The 16058-nt window shown below is 71.0% G+C and overlaps 2 protein-coding genes across 2 annotated transcripts; both read left to right on the forward strand.

Moving 5' to 3' along the window:
• Positions 1-5859: 5859 nt before the first annotated feature.
• Positions 5860-13742, forward strand: SEMA4C (semaphorin 4C). Its single transcript, XM_055696340.1, is given in 16 exon segments — positions 5860-5898; positions 5900-5972; positions 7678-7826; positions 7959-8021; positions 8129-8227; positions 10014-10110; positions 10199-10315; positions 10412-10563; positions 10671-10846; positions 10928-11072; positions 11155-11274; positions 11276-11378; positions 11474-11589; positions 11679-11836; positions 11920-11990; positions 12095-13742. Coding segments are annotated over 16 exon segments (2505 nt in total). The 3' UTR covers positions 12922-13742.
• A 533-nt stretch (positions 13743-14275) lies between these two features.
• On the forward strand, positions 14276-15945 carry ANKRD39 (ankyrin repeat domain 39). Its single transcript, XM_055696341.1, has 4 exons — positions 14276-15131; positions 15271-15374; positions 15449-15652; positions 15725-15945. The coding sequence occupies exons 1-4, from the start codon at positions 14888-14890 to the stop codon at positions 15860-15862; spliced, it is 690 nt and encodes a 229-aa protein (XP_055552316.1). The 5' UTR covers positions 14276-14887; the 3' UTR covers positions 15863-15945.
• Positions 15946-16058: the final 113 nt, after the last annotated feature.

A 16058-nucleotide genomic window follows, 5' to 3' on the forward strand; every position in this document is an offset into this window, starting at 1 on the left:
CCCGCGTCGGGGGCCCTGGCACCCACCGTGACCCCGGCGCAGCGGGCAGGGGGTGCCGCCCACCCTGCCAGCCCCCCCCCCCCCCCGCCCCCCAGCCCCTCTTCCAGGGGCCTGGATCCATCCTGCTCCCCACGACAGGCGAGCCTCCGTGCCACCAGCACGCTGGCCCTGGTGGCACAGCGCGGTGACATCTGCCCGCGCCGGGGATGCCATGCCTTCGTTATCTCGGCCTTGCTAATCGGGAGGCCGATGCCAGCCCCTGGAAGGTTGCCCACGGGGGCTACCGTGCCAGCGGGGACACACGGCGGGTTTTGGGGGCTCCTCGGTGACACACTGCCCTCCGCCCGTGCCAGCTCTCTGGGCGCTGCCACAACCTGGTCACCGGGGGGGGGGTGGGGGGGGGTGATGCCAGGCATCCCGTGCCACCCGCACCCCCGGGGGTGGGTGACGGGGAACCCGGCGGGAGCTGCCACAGCCCCGCGGCACCGTGCCAGGGCCGGGCCACGTCTGCCTCTAATTCCTTTATTCCGGCCGGTTGCACAGGCACAAAGCGGGCAGGATCCGGCTGCCGGCACTGCCGCCCCTGCCCAGGGCACCCCGGAGGGCACCGGGGCTGCCGGCACGGCGGGGGTGGCACCGGGGGTTGGCGGTGGTGGGCACAGAGGTGGGGACGGGCGCGTGGGCACGCACCGGACCCTCCCTCCCGCTCTTCCTCCTCTCCCCAGGGAGCTTCGCCGGCACCTCAGCCGTCACGCCATGGCCCGGCACCCGACACCGGGCATGGTGCCACCGGCCGGGGCGCGTGAGGGGGTGGGTGCACCGAGGCGGGATTGTGCCGGGGCCCCGACACCCACCGTGGGCTCCAGCACCCGCCATGGGCACCCCGACACCCCAGCCTGTTCCCCGTCCCCTGGGCGCCCATGGGTGCCCCGCGGCACCCCCTACCCAACAGACACCGCAGCCCCCCGCCGCTGCGCTGGGGGCACCCACGGCACCCAGAAAGGGTGGGGGGCTCTGCCCACCTAGGCTGGGCTGGGCTGAGCTGGGCCGAACTGGGCTGAGCTGGGCCAAACTGGGCTGAGCTGGGTCAAACTGGGCCGAACTGGGCTGAGCTGGGCCGAACTGGACTGAGCTGGGCCAAGCTGGGCCAAACTGGGCTGAGCTGTACTGAACTGGGCTGAGCTGCGCTGAACTGGGCCGAACTGGCCCGAGCTGTGCTGAACTGGGCTGAACTGGGCCAAGCTGTGCTGAACTGGGCCAAGCTGTGCTGAACTGGGCCGAGCTGGGCTGAACTGGGCCGAGCTGGGCTGAGCTGGGCCAAGCTGGGCTGAGCTGGGCCGAACTGGGCTGAACTGGGCCGAACTGGGCCGAGCTGTGCTGAACTGGGCCGAACTGGCCCGAGCTTTGCTGAACTGGGCTGAAGTGGGCCAAGCTGGGCTGAACTGGGCCAAGCTGGGCTGAGCTGGGCCAAACTGGGCTTAGCTGTGCTGAACTGAGCTGAGCTGTGCTGAACTGGTCTGAGCTGGGCCAAACTGGGCTGAGCTGGGCCAAACTGGGCTGAGCAGTGCTGAGCTGGGCCGAACTGGGCTGAGCAGTGCTGAGCTGGGCCGAACTGGGCTGAGCTGGGCCGAACTGGGCTGAGCTGGGCCAAACTGGGCTGAGCTGTGCTGAGCTGTGCTGAACTGGGCTGCGCTGCACCAAGCTGGGCTAAGCTGAGCTGAGCTGGGCTGAACTGTGCTGAGCTGGGCCGAGCCAAACTGGGCTAAGCCTAACTGGGCTGTGCTGGGCCAAGCCAGACCAGGTTGAACAAAGCTGGTCTGAGCTGAGCCTGGTTGACCCAACCTGGGCCAAGCCAAAGGCAGCTGAGCCAGGCCAAGCCAAGCCGAGCTGTGCCAGGCCAAGTTGTGCTGGGCTGAGCCAAGCCAAGCCGAGCTGTGCCAGACCAAGCCCGGCCAGGCTAAGCCAAGCTGTGCCAAGCTGAGCCAGGCCGAGCTGAGCCAAGCCAGGCTGAGGTGAGCTGGGCCAGGCCAAACCAAGCCAGGCCGAGCCAAGTCAGGCTAAGCGGAGCCAGGCCAAGCTGAGCCGGGCCAGGCCAAACCAAGCCAGGCCGAGCCAAGTCAGGCTAAGCGGAGCCAGGCCAAGCTGAGCCGGGCCAGGCCAAACCAAGCCAGGCCACCAAGCTGTGCTGGGCTGAGCCAAGCCAAGCCAGGCCGAGCCGAGCCAAGCTGAGCCAAGCCAGGCCGGGCTGAGCTGGGGCAGGCCAAACCAAGCCAGGACAGCCAAGCTGAGCTAGGCTGAGCCAAGCCAGGCCGAGCCAAGCCAGGCCAAGCCAGTCCAAGCTGAGCCAAGCCAAGCCGGGCTGAGCTGGGCTAGGCTGAGCCAAGCCGAGCAGGGCCGAGCTGAGCTGAGCGGGGCCAAGCCGAGCTGAGCCGCGCAGGGCCGAGCTGGGCCAAGCAGAGCCGAGCCGGGCCAGGCTGAGTGGAGCTGAGCCGAGCCAAGCGGGGCCGGGCCGAGCTGAGCCGCGCATGGCCGAGCCGGGCCAGGCTGAGTGGAGCTGAGCCGAGCCAAGCGGGGCCGGGCCGAGCTGAGCCGCGCAGGGCCGAGCCGGGCCAAGCAGAGCCGAGCCGGGCCAGGCTGAGTGGAGCTGAGCCGAGCCAAGCGGGGCCGGGCCGAGCTGAGCCGCGCAGGGCCGAGCCGGGCCAAGCAGAGCCGAGCCGGGCCAGGCTGAGTGGAGCTGAGCCGAGCCCAGCAGGGCCGAGCGGGGCCGAGTGGAGCTGAGCCGAGCCAAGCGGGGCCGGGCCGAGCCAAGCCGAGCCGAGCGGGGCCAAGCTGAGCCGGGCTGAGCCGAGCGGAGCCGAGAGGAGCCGAGCGGAGCCGAGAGGAGCCGAGCCGAGCCGAACCGAGCCGAGCGGGGCCGATCCGATCCGATCCGATCCGACCCACCCCGGCCCGGCCCGATCCCCCCGCGGGGCCGCCGTGACGTCAGGGCGGGGCGGGGCCAGCGGAGCCGCGCGGCGCGCACCCGCCGCCGCCCCGACCCGCCGCCGCCGCCGCCTCCCGCCGCCCCGGCCCGGCCGCCCGCCCCGCGCCGCCGCCGCCGCGCCCGAGGTGAGTGCCCCCCCCTCCCCCCCCCCCCCCCCGGCACCCCCCGCCCCGCCCCGCCCCGCCCCGCCCCGGTATTGTTGTGGCGGCGCCGCGGGGGCGGGGGGAGGAGGGGGAGGCGCTTTGTTCCTCCCGGTACCGGAGATCGGCACCGGCACCCCCGGCGGCATCGCCCCCCCCCGCGCCCCGCTCCCCACTCCCCAACCGCCTCCGGTAACGGGGCTCCCCCTGCCCCGATCCGTCGGTGCACGCCCCCCCCCCCCCCCCCCCCCCCCCCCCCCCCCGGAGAACAGCCGGTGCCGGCCCGCGGGTGGGGGCAGGGGGGCGCGGGGAGGTTCCCCCTCCCCCCCGGGGCCTGCGGGTCGCCGTGGGGCCCCCCCGGGACGGCACCGCCGCGGGGCCCCGCACCCCGGTCCCCCAGGGGCCCCCCAAGCGTCCAGCACCAGAGCTGGGGACCTGGGGGGCCCCATCCTGCCCGTGGCACCCAGAGTGCCCGTGGCACCCCGGCCGTGCCCGTGGCACCCTGACCCTGCCCGTGGCACCCCGGCCGTGACCGTGGAACCCTGACCCTGCCCGTGGCACCCATCCTGCCCGTGACACCCCAGCTGTGCCCGTGACACCCCACCAGTGGCACCCCATCCTGCCCGTGACACCCCATCCTGCCCGTGACACCCTGACCCTGCCCGTGGCACCCATCCTGCCCGTGGCACCCCACCAGTGGCACCCCCATCCTGCCCGTGACACCCCAGCTGTGCCCGTGACACCCCACCAGTGGCACCCCATCCTGCCCGTGACACCCCATCCTGCCCGTGACACCCTGACCCTGCCCGTGACACCCCGGCTGTGCCCGTGACACCCCACCAGTGGCACCCCATCCTGCCCATAGCACCCCATCCTGCCCGTGACACCCCATCCTGCCCGTGACACCCTGACTGTGCCCGTGGCACCCAGGGTGCCCGTGACACCCCGGCTGTGCCTGTGGCACCCTGACCCTGCCTGTGGCACCCATCCTGCCCGTGACACCCCATCCTGCCCGTGACACCCCAGCTGTGCCCGTGACACCCCACCAGTGGCACCCATCCTGCCCGTGACACCCCATCCTGCCCGTGACACCCTGACCCTGCCTGTGGCACCCATCCTGCCCGTGCCACCCCCACCAGTGACACCCCATCCTGCCCGTGACACCCCACCAGTGGCACCCCATCCTGCCCGTGACACCCCAGCTGTGCCTGTGACACCCCACCAGTGGCACCCATCCTGCCCGTGACACCCCACCAGTGGCACCCCATCCTGCCCGTGACACCCCAGCTGTGCCCGTGACACCCCACCAGTGGCACCCATCCTGCCCGTGACACCCCATCCTGCCCGTGACACCCTGACCCTGCCCGTGGCACCCATCCTGCCCGTGGCACCCCAGCTGTGCCCATGACACCCCAGCTGTGCCCGTGGCACCCTGACCCTGCCCGTGACACCCCAGCCATGCCCGTGGCACCCTGACCCTGCCCATGACACCCCGGCTGTGCCCGTGACACCCCACCAGTGGCACCCCATCCTGCCCATAGCACCCCATCCTGCCCGTGACACCCCATCCTGCCCGTGACACCCTGACTGTGCCCGTGGCACCCAGGGTGCCCGTGACACCCCGGCTGTGCCTGTGGCACCCTGACCCTGCCTGTGGCACCCATCCTGCCCGTGACACCCCAGCTGTGCCCGTGACACCCCACCAGTGGCACCCCATCCTGCCCGTGACACCCCATCCCTGCCCGTGACACCCTGACCCTGCCTGTGGCACCCATCCTGCCCGTGCCACCCCACCAGTGACACCCCATCCTGCCCGTGACACCCCACCAGTGGCACCCCATCCTGCCCGTGCCACCCCATCCTGCCCGTGGCACCCATCCTGCCCGTGCCACCCCACCAGTGACACCCCATCCTGCCCGTGACACCCCAGCTGTGCCCGTGACACCCCACCAGTGGCACCCATCCTGCCCGTGACACCCCATCCTGCCCGTGGCACCCATCCTGCCCGTGGCACCCATCCTGCCCGTGGCACCCCACCAGTGACACCCCGGCACTGGCAGCCCCCGGCTTGCAGCCCCCCTCCCCCCGCTGCGGGCAGCCTAGCCGGGGTGTCCCCCATTCCCACGCCCGCGGGGGGCCCGTTCCCGGCCCCCCACCCTCCCGGAAATCCTTCCCCAGCTGGCGCGGGGCCCCCCCGGACCCCTCCGGCTTCCTGCTTCCCGCCGGGCCGGGCAGAACAATTCCCGGCCACCCGCTTGCCCGGCCGCATCCTGCCCAGCCTGGGGCGGGGGGGGGGGACACACACGGCGGGGGACCCCCTCTGGGACACTGGGCTGGGCTGGGGGGTCCCAGGGCAGGACGTGGGGGAGGGGGGGGGCCGCCCGGGTGGGGTGGGAAGCGGAAGGCCCCCCCCCTTTCCTCCCCCGTGGACCCCCCCTCCCCCCCCCCACCCCGTAACTCGTCACAGCCGGAGGAGGGACTGGGGGGGTGGTGGGGGTGGGGGGGCAGCAAGCTGGGGACCCGCGTGTGTGTCCCCCCCCCGCTGCGTGGGGTGCCCCCCCCAGCCGCGTGACGCGCGGCCCTCAATGCCGTCCTTGTCCCCCGCGCCGCCCGCGTGACATGCGGGTGGGTGTCAGCACCCCGTAACCCTGCCGGGGGCTGGGTGTGTCATCGTGTCGTCCCCCCCCCCCCCCCCAGGGCTGCGTGTGTCCCCCGTGCCCCCCCATCCCCCACGCCATGGCCCCCCGCCGCCTGCTGGCCCTCGCCTCGCTGCTGGCCCTCGCCACCCGCTGCCACCACCCCGGGGTCCTCGTGGAGCGCCGTACCCCGAAAAACTGTCCCCTACGCGGGTGAGTATGGTGTGTCCGTCCCCCCCCCCCCAGGCCCGAGACGGGGGGAGCAGGGTGGGGAAACTGAGGCCCGGCCCTTGCTGACACCGGGGTGGCACCCCGGTGGCTGTCATTGTCCCCAAGCCGGGCAGCTGCTGTCCCCCGCCCCAAGCTTGTCAGCGCGGTGGGGACCACCCTGCGCCGGTGGCCCCAAAACTGGGGGGGTGCGAGAGCAGAGGGGGGACACGCAGGGACACTGTCCCGTGTCCCCCTGCCGGGCCAGCGCCTGGAGTCCCCAGCCCTCTGCTGGGTCCCTTGTCCCCGTGCTCTGCCACCACCCCCCAGCCCCAGCCCTGTCCCTTGTCCCCAGCCCTGTCCCTTGTCCCCGTGCTCTGCCATCACGCCTGTCCCCAGCCCTGTGCCCTGCTGTCACCCCCGTCTCCAGCCATGTCCTCTGTCCCTGTGCCCTGCCATCGCCACTGTCCCCAGCCCTGTCCCCTGTCCCCGTGCCCTGCCACAGCCCCCGTCCCCAGCCCTGTGCCGTGTCCCCAGCCCTGTCCCCTGCCCTGCCATCGCCCCTTTTCCCAGCCCTGTGCCATGTCCCTTGTCCTCATGCTCCACCATCACCATGTCCCCAGCCCCGTGCTGTGTCCCTTGTCCCTGTGCCCTGCCATCGCCCCGTCCCCAGCCCTGTCCCCGTGCCCTGCCATCGCCCTGTGCCCAGCCCTGTGCCGTGTCCCTTGTCCCCGTGCCCTGCCATCGCCCTGTGCCCAGCCCTCTGCCGCGGCCCCGTGCCCTGCCAACACCCTGTCCCCAGCCCTGTGCCGTGTCCCCTGTCCCCGTGCTCTGCCATCGCCCTGTCCCCAGCCCTGCCAACACCCTGTCCCCAGCCCTGTGCCGTGTCCCCTGTCCCCGTGCTCTGCCATCGCCCTGTCCCCAGCCCTGCCAACACCCTGTCCCCAGCCCTGTGCCGTGTCCCCTGTCCCCAGCCCTGCCAACACCCTGTCCCCAGCCCTGTGCCGTGTCCCCTGTCCCCGTGCTCTGCCATCGCCCTGTCCCCAGCCCTGCCAACACCCTGTCCCCAGCCCTCTGCCGTGCCAGCACCCTGAGGTGCCATCTTTCTGCCGTGCCAGCACCCACTGTGGCCCTGCCCTGTGCCAGCACCCTGTGTCCCCATCTGTGCCGCGTGCTCTGTCCCTATCCCCGTGCCAGCATCCCCGTCCCTTTGCCATGCCCGGTGTCCCCATGCCTGGCACCGTCCCTGCACGGTGGCAGCGCCCCACGTCCCCCATCCCTGCATCCCCACGCCGTGCCCCCCGTGCCATCCCCACACCCGAGCCCCCCCACCCCTTGGCTGTGCCAGCGCCCCACGTCCCCGTGCCGTCCCCGTGCCGTCCCCGTGCCGTGCCAGCCCCGCGTCCCCGTCCCTGCCCGGGGGCCCTGGCGCCCGCCCGTCAATGGGGCCTTTCTGTGGGGCCTGGGGGCGGGCAGGGGGGGCGCGGGGTCTCGCCAAAGGCCGCTGTGTTCCCCGCCGCCAGCGCCCGCTCCGGTGACAAAGAGCCCTTTGTGCGCCGCCGCCGGGGCCGGGGGGCTTCCGGCGCTTGGGGGGTGGCGAGGGGGGCTGTGGGTGCCAGCGGTGCCCACCAGGGTGATGGGGGCAGCTGGGGGTGGCTTCACCCTGATGTGTGTGTGTGTGTGTCCCCCCCCTTGTCCCCAAACCCCGCAGAGCTGAAGGACGCGGCCAAGCGCTTCTCGCAGGGGGGGGTCTCGCACTACCTGACGCTGACGCTGGATGAGGCCGAGGCGTTGCTCTACGTGGGCGCCCGCGAGGCCATCTTCGCCCTGGCCACCGGCACCGTGGAGCTCAAGGCGGCGGTGAGACCCTGGGGACCCTCCGAGAGGGCACGGGGGATGGGGGGGGGGGGGGAGGGGGAGGAATATTTTGGGAGGGGGCTGGGGGGGCTGCGTTTGCTGGTTCCGACCCACCGAGCCGTTTTCCATCCCCAGATTTCCTGGGAAGCCCCCGTGGACAAGAAAGCCGAGTGCATCCAGAAGGGCAAAAACAACCAGGTGCGGGGCCGCGGGGGGGGGGCAGGGGGGGGTTACAGGGCACCCCAGGGTGCGCCCCTCCCCCCCCTGCAACCCCCTTAACCAGCTGTTCCCACCCCCACCCCCAGACCGACTGCTTCAACTACGTGCGCTTCCTACAGAGCTACAACAGCTCTCACCTCTACGCCTGCGGCACCTACGCCTTCCAGCCCAAGTGCACCTACATCGTGAGTGCGGCCCCCCAGGGGGGACCCCCAAAACCTGCCCCCCCCCCCCAGTTCCCCACTGCCCCTGGGGGTGAGGTCCAGGGCAGCCCCCCCCCCCCCTCCTCCCAGCCTCAGGACATCGTTTAGGGGTGTCCCTGCATGCCGGGGGGGGGCGTTCAGGGGTGTCCCCACCCCCAGAAATTGTCACCTGGGGGTGTCCCTGCACCCAGGAGGGTGCTCCAGGGGTGTCCCCGTCCCCAGAAAGTGTCACCTGGGGGTGTCCCTGTGCCCAGGAGGGTGCTCCAGGGGTGTCCCCGTCCCCAGAAAGTGTCACCTGGGGTGTCCCTGTGCCCAGGAGGGTGCTCCAGGGGTGTCCCCGTCCCCAGAAAGTGTCACCTGGGGTGTCCCTGTGCCCAGGGGGGTGCTCCAGGGGTGTCCCCATCCCCAGAAAGTGTCACCTGGGGTGTCCCTGTGCCCAGGAGGGTGCTCCAGGGGTGTCCCTGTCCCTGGGAGCATCATTTGGGGGTGTTCCTGTCCCCATAGTGGATCTTCCAGGGCTGCCCCTGTCCCCAGAAAGTGTCACCTGGGGTGTCCCTGTCCCCAGGAGGGTGCTCCAGGGGTGTCCCTGTCCCTGGGAGCATCATTTGGGGGTGTTCCTGTCCCCATAGTGGATCTTCCAGGGCTGCCCCTGTCCCCAGAAAGTGTCACCTGGGGGTGTCCCTGTGCCCAGGAGGGTGCTCCAGGGGTGTCCCCATCCCCAGAAAGTGTCGCCTGGGGTGTCCCTGTCCCCAGGAGGGTGCTCCAGGGGTGTCCCTGTCCCTGGGAGCATCATTTGGGGGTGTTCCTGTCCCCATAGTGGATCTTCCAGGGCTGCCCCTGTCCCCAGAAAGTGTCACCTGGGGGTGTCCCTGTGCCCAGGGGGGTGCTCCAGGGGTGTCCCCGTCCCCAGAAAGTGTCACCTGGGGTGTCCCTGTGCCCAGGAGGGTGCTCCAGGGGTGTCCCCATCCCCAGAAAGTGTCACCTGCGGTGTCCCTGTCCCCAGGAGGGTGCTCCAGGGGTGTCCCTGTCCCCAGAAAGTGTCATCTGGGGGGTGTCCCTGTGCCCAGGAGGGTGCTCCCGGTGTGTCCCTGTCCCCAGAAAGTGTCACCTGGGGTGTCCCTGTCCCCAGGAGGGTGCTCCTGGGGTGTCCCTGTCCCTGGGAGCATCATTTGGGGGTGTTCCTGTCCCCATAGTGGATCTTCCAGGGCTGCCCCTGTCCCCAGAAAGTGTCACCTGGGGGGTGTCCCTGTGCCCAGGAGGGTGCTCCAGGGGTGTCCCTGTCCCCAGAAAGTGTCGCCTGGGGGTGTCCCTGTGCCCAGGAGGGTGCTCCAGGGGTGTCCCTGTCCCCAGAAAGTGTCACCTGGGGGTGTCCCTGTGCCCAGGAGGGTGCTCCAGGGGTGTCCCTGTCCCCAGAAAGTGTCGCCTGGGGGTGTCCCTGTGCCCAGGAGGGTGCTCCAGGGGTGTCCCTGTCCCCAGAAAGTGTCACCTGGGGGTGTCCCTGTGCCCAGGAGGGTGCTCCAGGGGTGTCCCTGTCCCCAGAAAGTGTCACCTGGGGGTGTCCCTGTGCCCAGGGGGGTGCTCCAGGGGTGTCCCCATCCCCAGAAAGTGTCACCTGGGGTGTCCCTGTGCCCAGGAGGGTGCTCCAGGGGTGTCCCTGTCCCCAGAAGGGGTCATCTTCGGGGTCTGCCTGCATCTGGGGCCAGTCTGCGTGCGGGGGAAGTGAACTGGGGAGGGGATTGGGACCCCCACCCACTCCTGTGCCCTGCAGGAACTGTCTGGCTTCACCCTGGACCAAGTGGCTTTTGAGGACGGCAAAGGGAAGTGTCCGTATGACCCCACCAAGGGACACACCGGCCTCATCGTGGGTAGGTGGCACTGCCAGGCACACGCCGGGGTCGGGGGGTGCCCACCGTGCCCCCCTGCCCCCAACTCCCTTAAACCCCTGCTTTGCAGACGGGGAGCTGTACTCGGCCACCTTCAACAACTTTCTGGGCACGGAGCCTGTCATCCTCCGCAACCTGGGCCCCCACTACTCCATGAAGACGGAGTATCTCACCTCCTGGCTGAACGGTAGGCTCGGGGCGACGCAGCGGGGGGCGGCGGGGGCACCCCCTGCCCCCGGCATGGCCTTACCCTCCCTTTTCTGCCCCCCCCCCTTCTCCACAGAGCCCCACTTTGTGGCTTCGGCTTACGTGCAGGAGAGCACGGCCAGCAGCACCGGGGACGACGACAAGGTTTACTTCTTCTTCAGCGAGCGGGCGGTAGAGTACGACTGCTACGCCGAGCAGGTGGTGGCCCGCGTGGCGCGGGTCTGCAAGGTACGGGGGGGGGAAGGGGACACGGCATGGTGGGGCTGCCGTCCCGGCGGGGTTTCGCTCCACCGGTGAGCGCGGTGGCCTTGTCCTGACGGCGGTTGGGTACCCAGGGGGACGTCGGTGGGGCGCGTACGCTGCAGAAGAAGTGGACAACCTTCCTGAAGGCTCGCTTGGTGTGCTCGGCGCCTGAGCAGCAGCTCCACTTCAACCGCCTCCAGGCTGTCTTCACCCTGCCGGGGGCCGACTGGCAGGACACCACTTTTTTCGGCGTCTTCCAGGCCCGCTGGTGAGCACGTGGGGACGCGGCAGCGCCGGGGTTTCCTTGTCACCGGTGGCTTCTCTTAAAATCCTGCCCTGTCCCTTGCAGGGGGGATGTGGATGTTTCAGCTATTTGCCGCTACCACATCCTGGAGGTGAAGAAGGCGTTCGAAGGGCCCTACAAGGAATACCGGGAGCAGGCGCAGAAGTGGGGCCGGTACTCGGATGAGGTGCCGAGCCCCCGTCCCGGTGCGGTGAGTGCCGGTACCGGGAGTAGGAGGGGAGAAGAGGGTGCGGGATCCGGTCCGCGCGCCTGACGGTGCCCTTCATCCCCAGTGCATCACCAACTGGCACCGCCAGAACGGCTTCGCCAGCTCCCTGGAGCTGCCCGACAACACCCTCAACTTCGCCAAGAAGCACCCGCTGATGGATGAGCCCATCCTGCCGCAGCGCGGCCCGCCCGCTGCTCCTCAAGAAAGACGCCAACTTCACCCAGCTGGTGGTGGACCGAGTGGCCGGGCTGGATGGCACCATCTACGAGGTGCTTTTCATCGGCACAGGTACCCGCCGGCACCGCGGGGGGAAGCTGGGGAGGGGACCGCAGAGGTGTCCCCCTGGTGTGGGGACGTCCCTGAGCGCCTGCCGCGCCCCGCAGGTGACGGTTGGGTGCACAAGGCGCTGAACCTGGGCGCTCGCATCCATCTGGTGGAGGAGCTGCAGGTTTTCCAGCCGGCGCAGCCCGTGGAGAGCCTGGTCCTGGCCAGCCGGAAGGTGAGCGGTGTCACGGCGAAGGGGCTGGCACCCGGGGGGGTGGGTGTCACCTCACCGTGTCACCTTGCCCCTTCTCCCTGCCCTCGCAGAAGCTGCTCTTCGCCGGCTCCCGTTTCCAGGTGGCCCAGTTGCCCCTGGCTGACTGCGGCCGCTACCAGTCGTGCACGGACTGCGTCCTCGCCCGGGATCCCTACTGCGCCTGGAGCCGCAACGCCAGCCTTTGCGTCCGCACCGACGGCCTCAACGGGTAAGGGGGTTCCCTGGGGGCGGGGGGGACACACCCCACCATGGTACGGGGCCCCCCCTCACCTCCACCACCACCTCCCGCAGCTCCCAGCTGGTCCAGGACGTGCTGAGCTCCGACACCCGCGCCTGCACCCTGCCGCAGGTGGCCAAGCAAGGTGAGACCCCCCCCCCCAGCACCATGGGGAGCTGGGAGAGGGGGACACATGGGTGCCCCCCGCTTCGCGCTCCCCCCTCCACTGACTCGCCCCCCCTCCCGCAGGGCCCATCACCCCTAAAAACGTGACGGTGGTGGCAGGCACCGACCTGGTGCTGACGTGCCGTTTGGGCTCCAACCTGGCGCAGGCGCTGTGGACCTTCGAGGGGCAGGCGCTGGCGGCCGAGCAGGCGCTGGTGCTGCACGACGCCCGGCTGCGTGCCCTGGTGGTGCCGGGAGCCGGGGCGCAGCACAGTGGCACGTACCGCTGCTTTTCGGAGGAGCAGGGCGCCCGCTTGGGGGGCGAGGTGTACCGGGTGGCGGTGCTGGCCGGTCCCGGGGTGCCGCTGGAGACGCGGGCGCCGCTGGAGAGCCTGGGGCTGGTGTGGGTGGTGGCGGTGTGCCTGGGCGCCCTGTGCCTGGTGCTGGTGCTGGTGGTGTTCTCGCTTTGGCGGCGGCTGCGGGAAGAGCTGGGCAAAGGCACCAAAGCCATCGAGAGCACCCTGGTGTACCCCATCGAGCTGCCCAAGGAGCCCCCCAGCCCCCACTTCGTGCCCAGCGCCGCCTCCGACTCGGATGAGAAGCTCTGGGACCCGGCCAGCTACTACTACTCGGACGGTTCGCTTAAAATCGTGCCGGGTCACGCCGCCTGCCGCAACGGGGGCCCTCCCGGTGCCGCCTCGCCGCCCACCGCCATCCCGGGGCAGCCCCTCCACTCGCCCACCCGCATCCACCTGGGTCCCCTGCGCGGTTCCTCCTCCAACGGCTACATCCGCCTGGCGCTGGGTGCCGAGGAGCGGCCGCCCTGCGCCGATTTGGCCGAGGAGCTGCGGCGCAAACTGCAGCAGCGCCAGCCCCTGCCCGACTCCAACCCCGAGGAATCGTCGGTGTGAGCCGCCGGTGGGCGGCATCCCCGCCGCCGAGCAGCCGTACCTACCTCAGGGCCTGGCCTGGTACCCGCCGCGGGGACCCCGGGGCCACCACTTGCCATGAGGACCACCGCCTTGGCACCAGCGCCCGCCTTGGGGCTGCAGGGTGGGCACCGGCACCCGCCGCGGGGACCCTGGTGCCACCACTCGCCATGAGGACCAGCGCCTTGGCACCAGCGCCCGCCACGGGGACCCTGGTGCCACCACTCGCTGTGGGGACCACCGCCTTGGCACCAGCACCCGCCTTGGGGCTGCAGGGTGGGCACTGGCGCCCATCGCGGGGATGCTGGTGCCAACACCCATCTCGGCGGACTGCTGCAAACGGCACCCATCGTGGCGATGGGGCTGCCACCCCAGTGCCGGTTGCCACTTTGGGGACAGGACTGTCACCCCAGTGCCGGTTCCCACTTTGGGGACAGGACTGCCACCCGGTTTGGGGATTGCCACCCCGGCACCCGCCTTGGGGTGACATGTTTGGGGTGCCGGAGCTGCTCTTGGTCACCACATCCGCCTTTGGTACCATGTCCCAGCCAAGGGACCCACCTCGGGGGCTGCCACCCGCCTTGGGGACCACCCCCGCCCTGGGCACCACCGAGCCCCCCCAGGCACCGCGTCCTGGCCTGGGTAGTGGCCACAGGATGTTTTTTTGAGATGATTTAAGAACCGATCGGGTTTTTTTCTTCCTGAGAACTTTTCTAATGCCCCCTCACCCCCCCTGCCGCCCCAGGGCTTCATACCCCCTTGGCCCTGGCTGTAAATACCCCCCCCCCCCCCATCCCCCGCCTGCTGCCCCCCTGCACGCTGCCCACCTGGGCCCCTTTTGTATACCCCCCCAGTGTAATTTATTTGTTACTGAAATATATTTATTTGCTGTAAATATGTGAGTATTTTTATATTAATAATAAAAAGGAGTAAAAAAAAAAAAAATTAAAAAATTTATATTTTGCAAGCGAAGCCCGCGGGGGCCGTGGCCGATGCTGGGGGGGGTGCTGGGCCCCCCCCTGGTGCTGAGCTCATGGAAAAAGGCTGCGCTCGGGGCTATAAAAGGGCATCGTGGTGCCGTTCCCAGGGGTGGGGGGGCCCCAGCCCCCCCGGGCCGAGGCTGCTGCGGCCTGGCCCCATGCCCGGCACCCCCCCAGCTGCCGGGGGTCAGCGCGGGGCAGGCGGGGGTCCCCCGGGGGACCGTGCCGGGAAGCCGGGCGGATGCGGCACCCGGGGTCCCACCGGGGCCGTGGGAGCGGGGCTGTGGGGGCGTGGGAAGGGGAGCGGGGGGGGCCCCGGGGGGGCTGGGACCCCTAAGGCATGGGGTGAGCCCCGGCCGCCATGGCAGGGGGTGAGCCCCAGGCTCCCCCTAACATCAGGGGTGGATCCCTTGGGCCCCCGTAGCAGGGGGTGATCCCCATAGGTGGGGTTGATCCCTGGGCCCCCCCATAGCCCAGGGTGATCCCTGCGCCCTATAGAAGGGGGTGATCACTGGTGATCCCCATGGCTGGGAGTGATCCCCAGCACCCTGCCCCCCATAGCAGGGGGTGATCCCCATAGCAGGGGTTGATCCCTAGTGATCTCCATGGCTGGGGGTGATCCCCAGGCCCCCTCCCATAGCAGGGGGTGATCCCCATAGCAGGGGTTGATCCTTGGTGATCTCCATGGCTGGGGGTGATCCACAGGCCCCCTCCCATAGCAGGGGTTGACCCTTGGTGATCCCCACAGCTGTGGCCGATCCCCACGGCGGGGTCAGTGCTGATCCCCACATCAGGGCCAGTCGCCGGTCCCCACCGCTGGGTCTGATCCCCACGGCTGGGGTGGATCCCCACGGCTGGGTCGGGGCCGATCCCCGATCCCCAGGCGGGCCCGATCCCCAGGCGGGCCCAGCGCTGGGGCAGGAGGGTGCCCCCTGGCGGTGGCGTCGGGGCTCTGCGGGAGGAGCCACATGCGCACTAGCGCTCAGGGGAGCGGCTCCCCTCGGCTCTCTTCGGCTCTTCCCGGCTCCCCTCGGCTCTCTTCGGCTCTTCCCGGCTCCCCTCGGCTCTCTTCGGCCCTTCCCGGCTCCCCTCGGCCCGGCCCAGCCCGGGCGATGGCGGCGGGCCGCCGTTCGCCGCCCGGTGGCTGCTGCCCGTCGCGGGTGGCGGTGCCCAGCGTGCACCAGAGCCTGCCCGAGATGGACTTCGAGCGGGGTCGGGGGGCACCGGGGCAGGGGTGTGGGTACGGGCGGGGGAGAGAGAGGGGTCCAGGCGGGGCTGGGGGCGCTCCGGGCAGGCGGCCAGGCGGGGCTGGGCGTCCGTCCCTGCCTGACGCGGCCCCCCCTGCCCGCAGGGATCTGGTCGGCGGCGCGGGACGGGGACGAGCGGCGGGTGCGGGAGCTGCTGGAGCGGCGGGGGGAGCCCAGCCAGCCCGACCTGGCGGGGTACACGGCGCTGGTACGTGGGGCACTGGGGGACACGGGGGGGCCGCAGCCCGACGCCCCCTGCCCACCCCCCCGTCTGCCCCCCAGCACTACGCCAGCCGCAACGGGCACCTGGGGGTCTGCCAGCTGCTGCTGCAGCACGGTGCCCGCTGCAACGCCCGCACGCCCGGCGGTGCCACCCCCCTGCACCGCGCCAGCTACTGCGGCCACCTGGCCATCGCCCGGCTGCTGCTGAACCACGGCGCCGATGCCACCGCCGCCGACGAGGACGGCCGCACCAGCCTGCACAAGGTGGGTGGCGGGGCCCGGGTGCCCCCCAGCCGCGTGCCGGGGGGCCGGTGGTGACAGAGGCGTTGCCCGCAGGCGGCTGAACAAGGACACCGGGAGCTCTGCGCCCTGCTGCTACGGCACAGCCCGGCGCTGGCCGGCATCCGCGATGCCAAGGGCCGGCGGCCCCACGACGTGGCCCACCCGGCGGTGGAGGACCTGCTGGCTACCTGAGGGGGACACGGTGGGGCCGGGAGAGCTGGAGCCACCGTGCCATGGGACACGTCTGATGGATAAACCAAGCCCCTGGTACCAAACGCCGTCTCTGCCTCTCTGTGCCCGCTGCGCCGTGGGTCACCCCTCGGCAGGGCCTGGCAGCAGGGGGGGGGCTACAGCACCGTTGTTTGGCTGCCCGGAGGGAGGCGCAGCC

The sequence above is a fragment of the Falco cherrug genome, chromosome 18 (genome assembly GCF_023634085.1).
Source record: "Falco cherrug isolate bFalChe1 chromosome 18, bFalChe1.pri, whole genome shotgun sequence".
NCBI lineage: Eukaryota > Metazoa > Chordata > Aves > Falconiformes > Falconidae > Falco > Falco cherrug.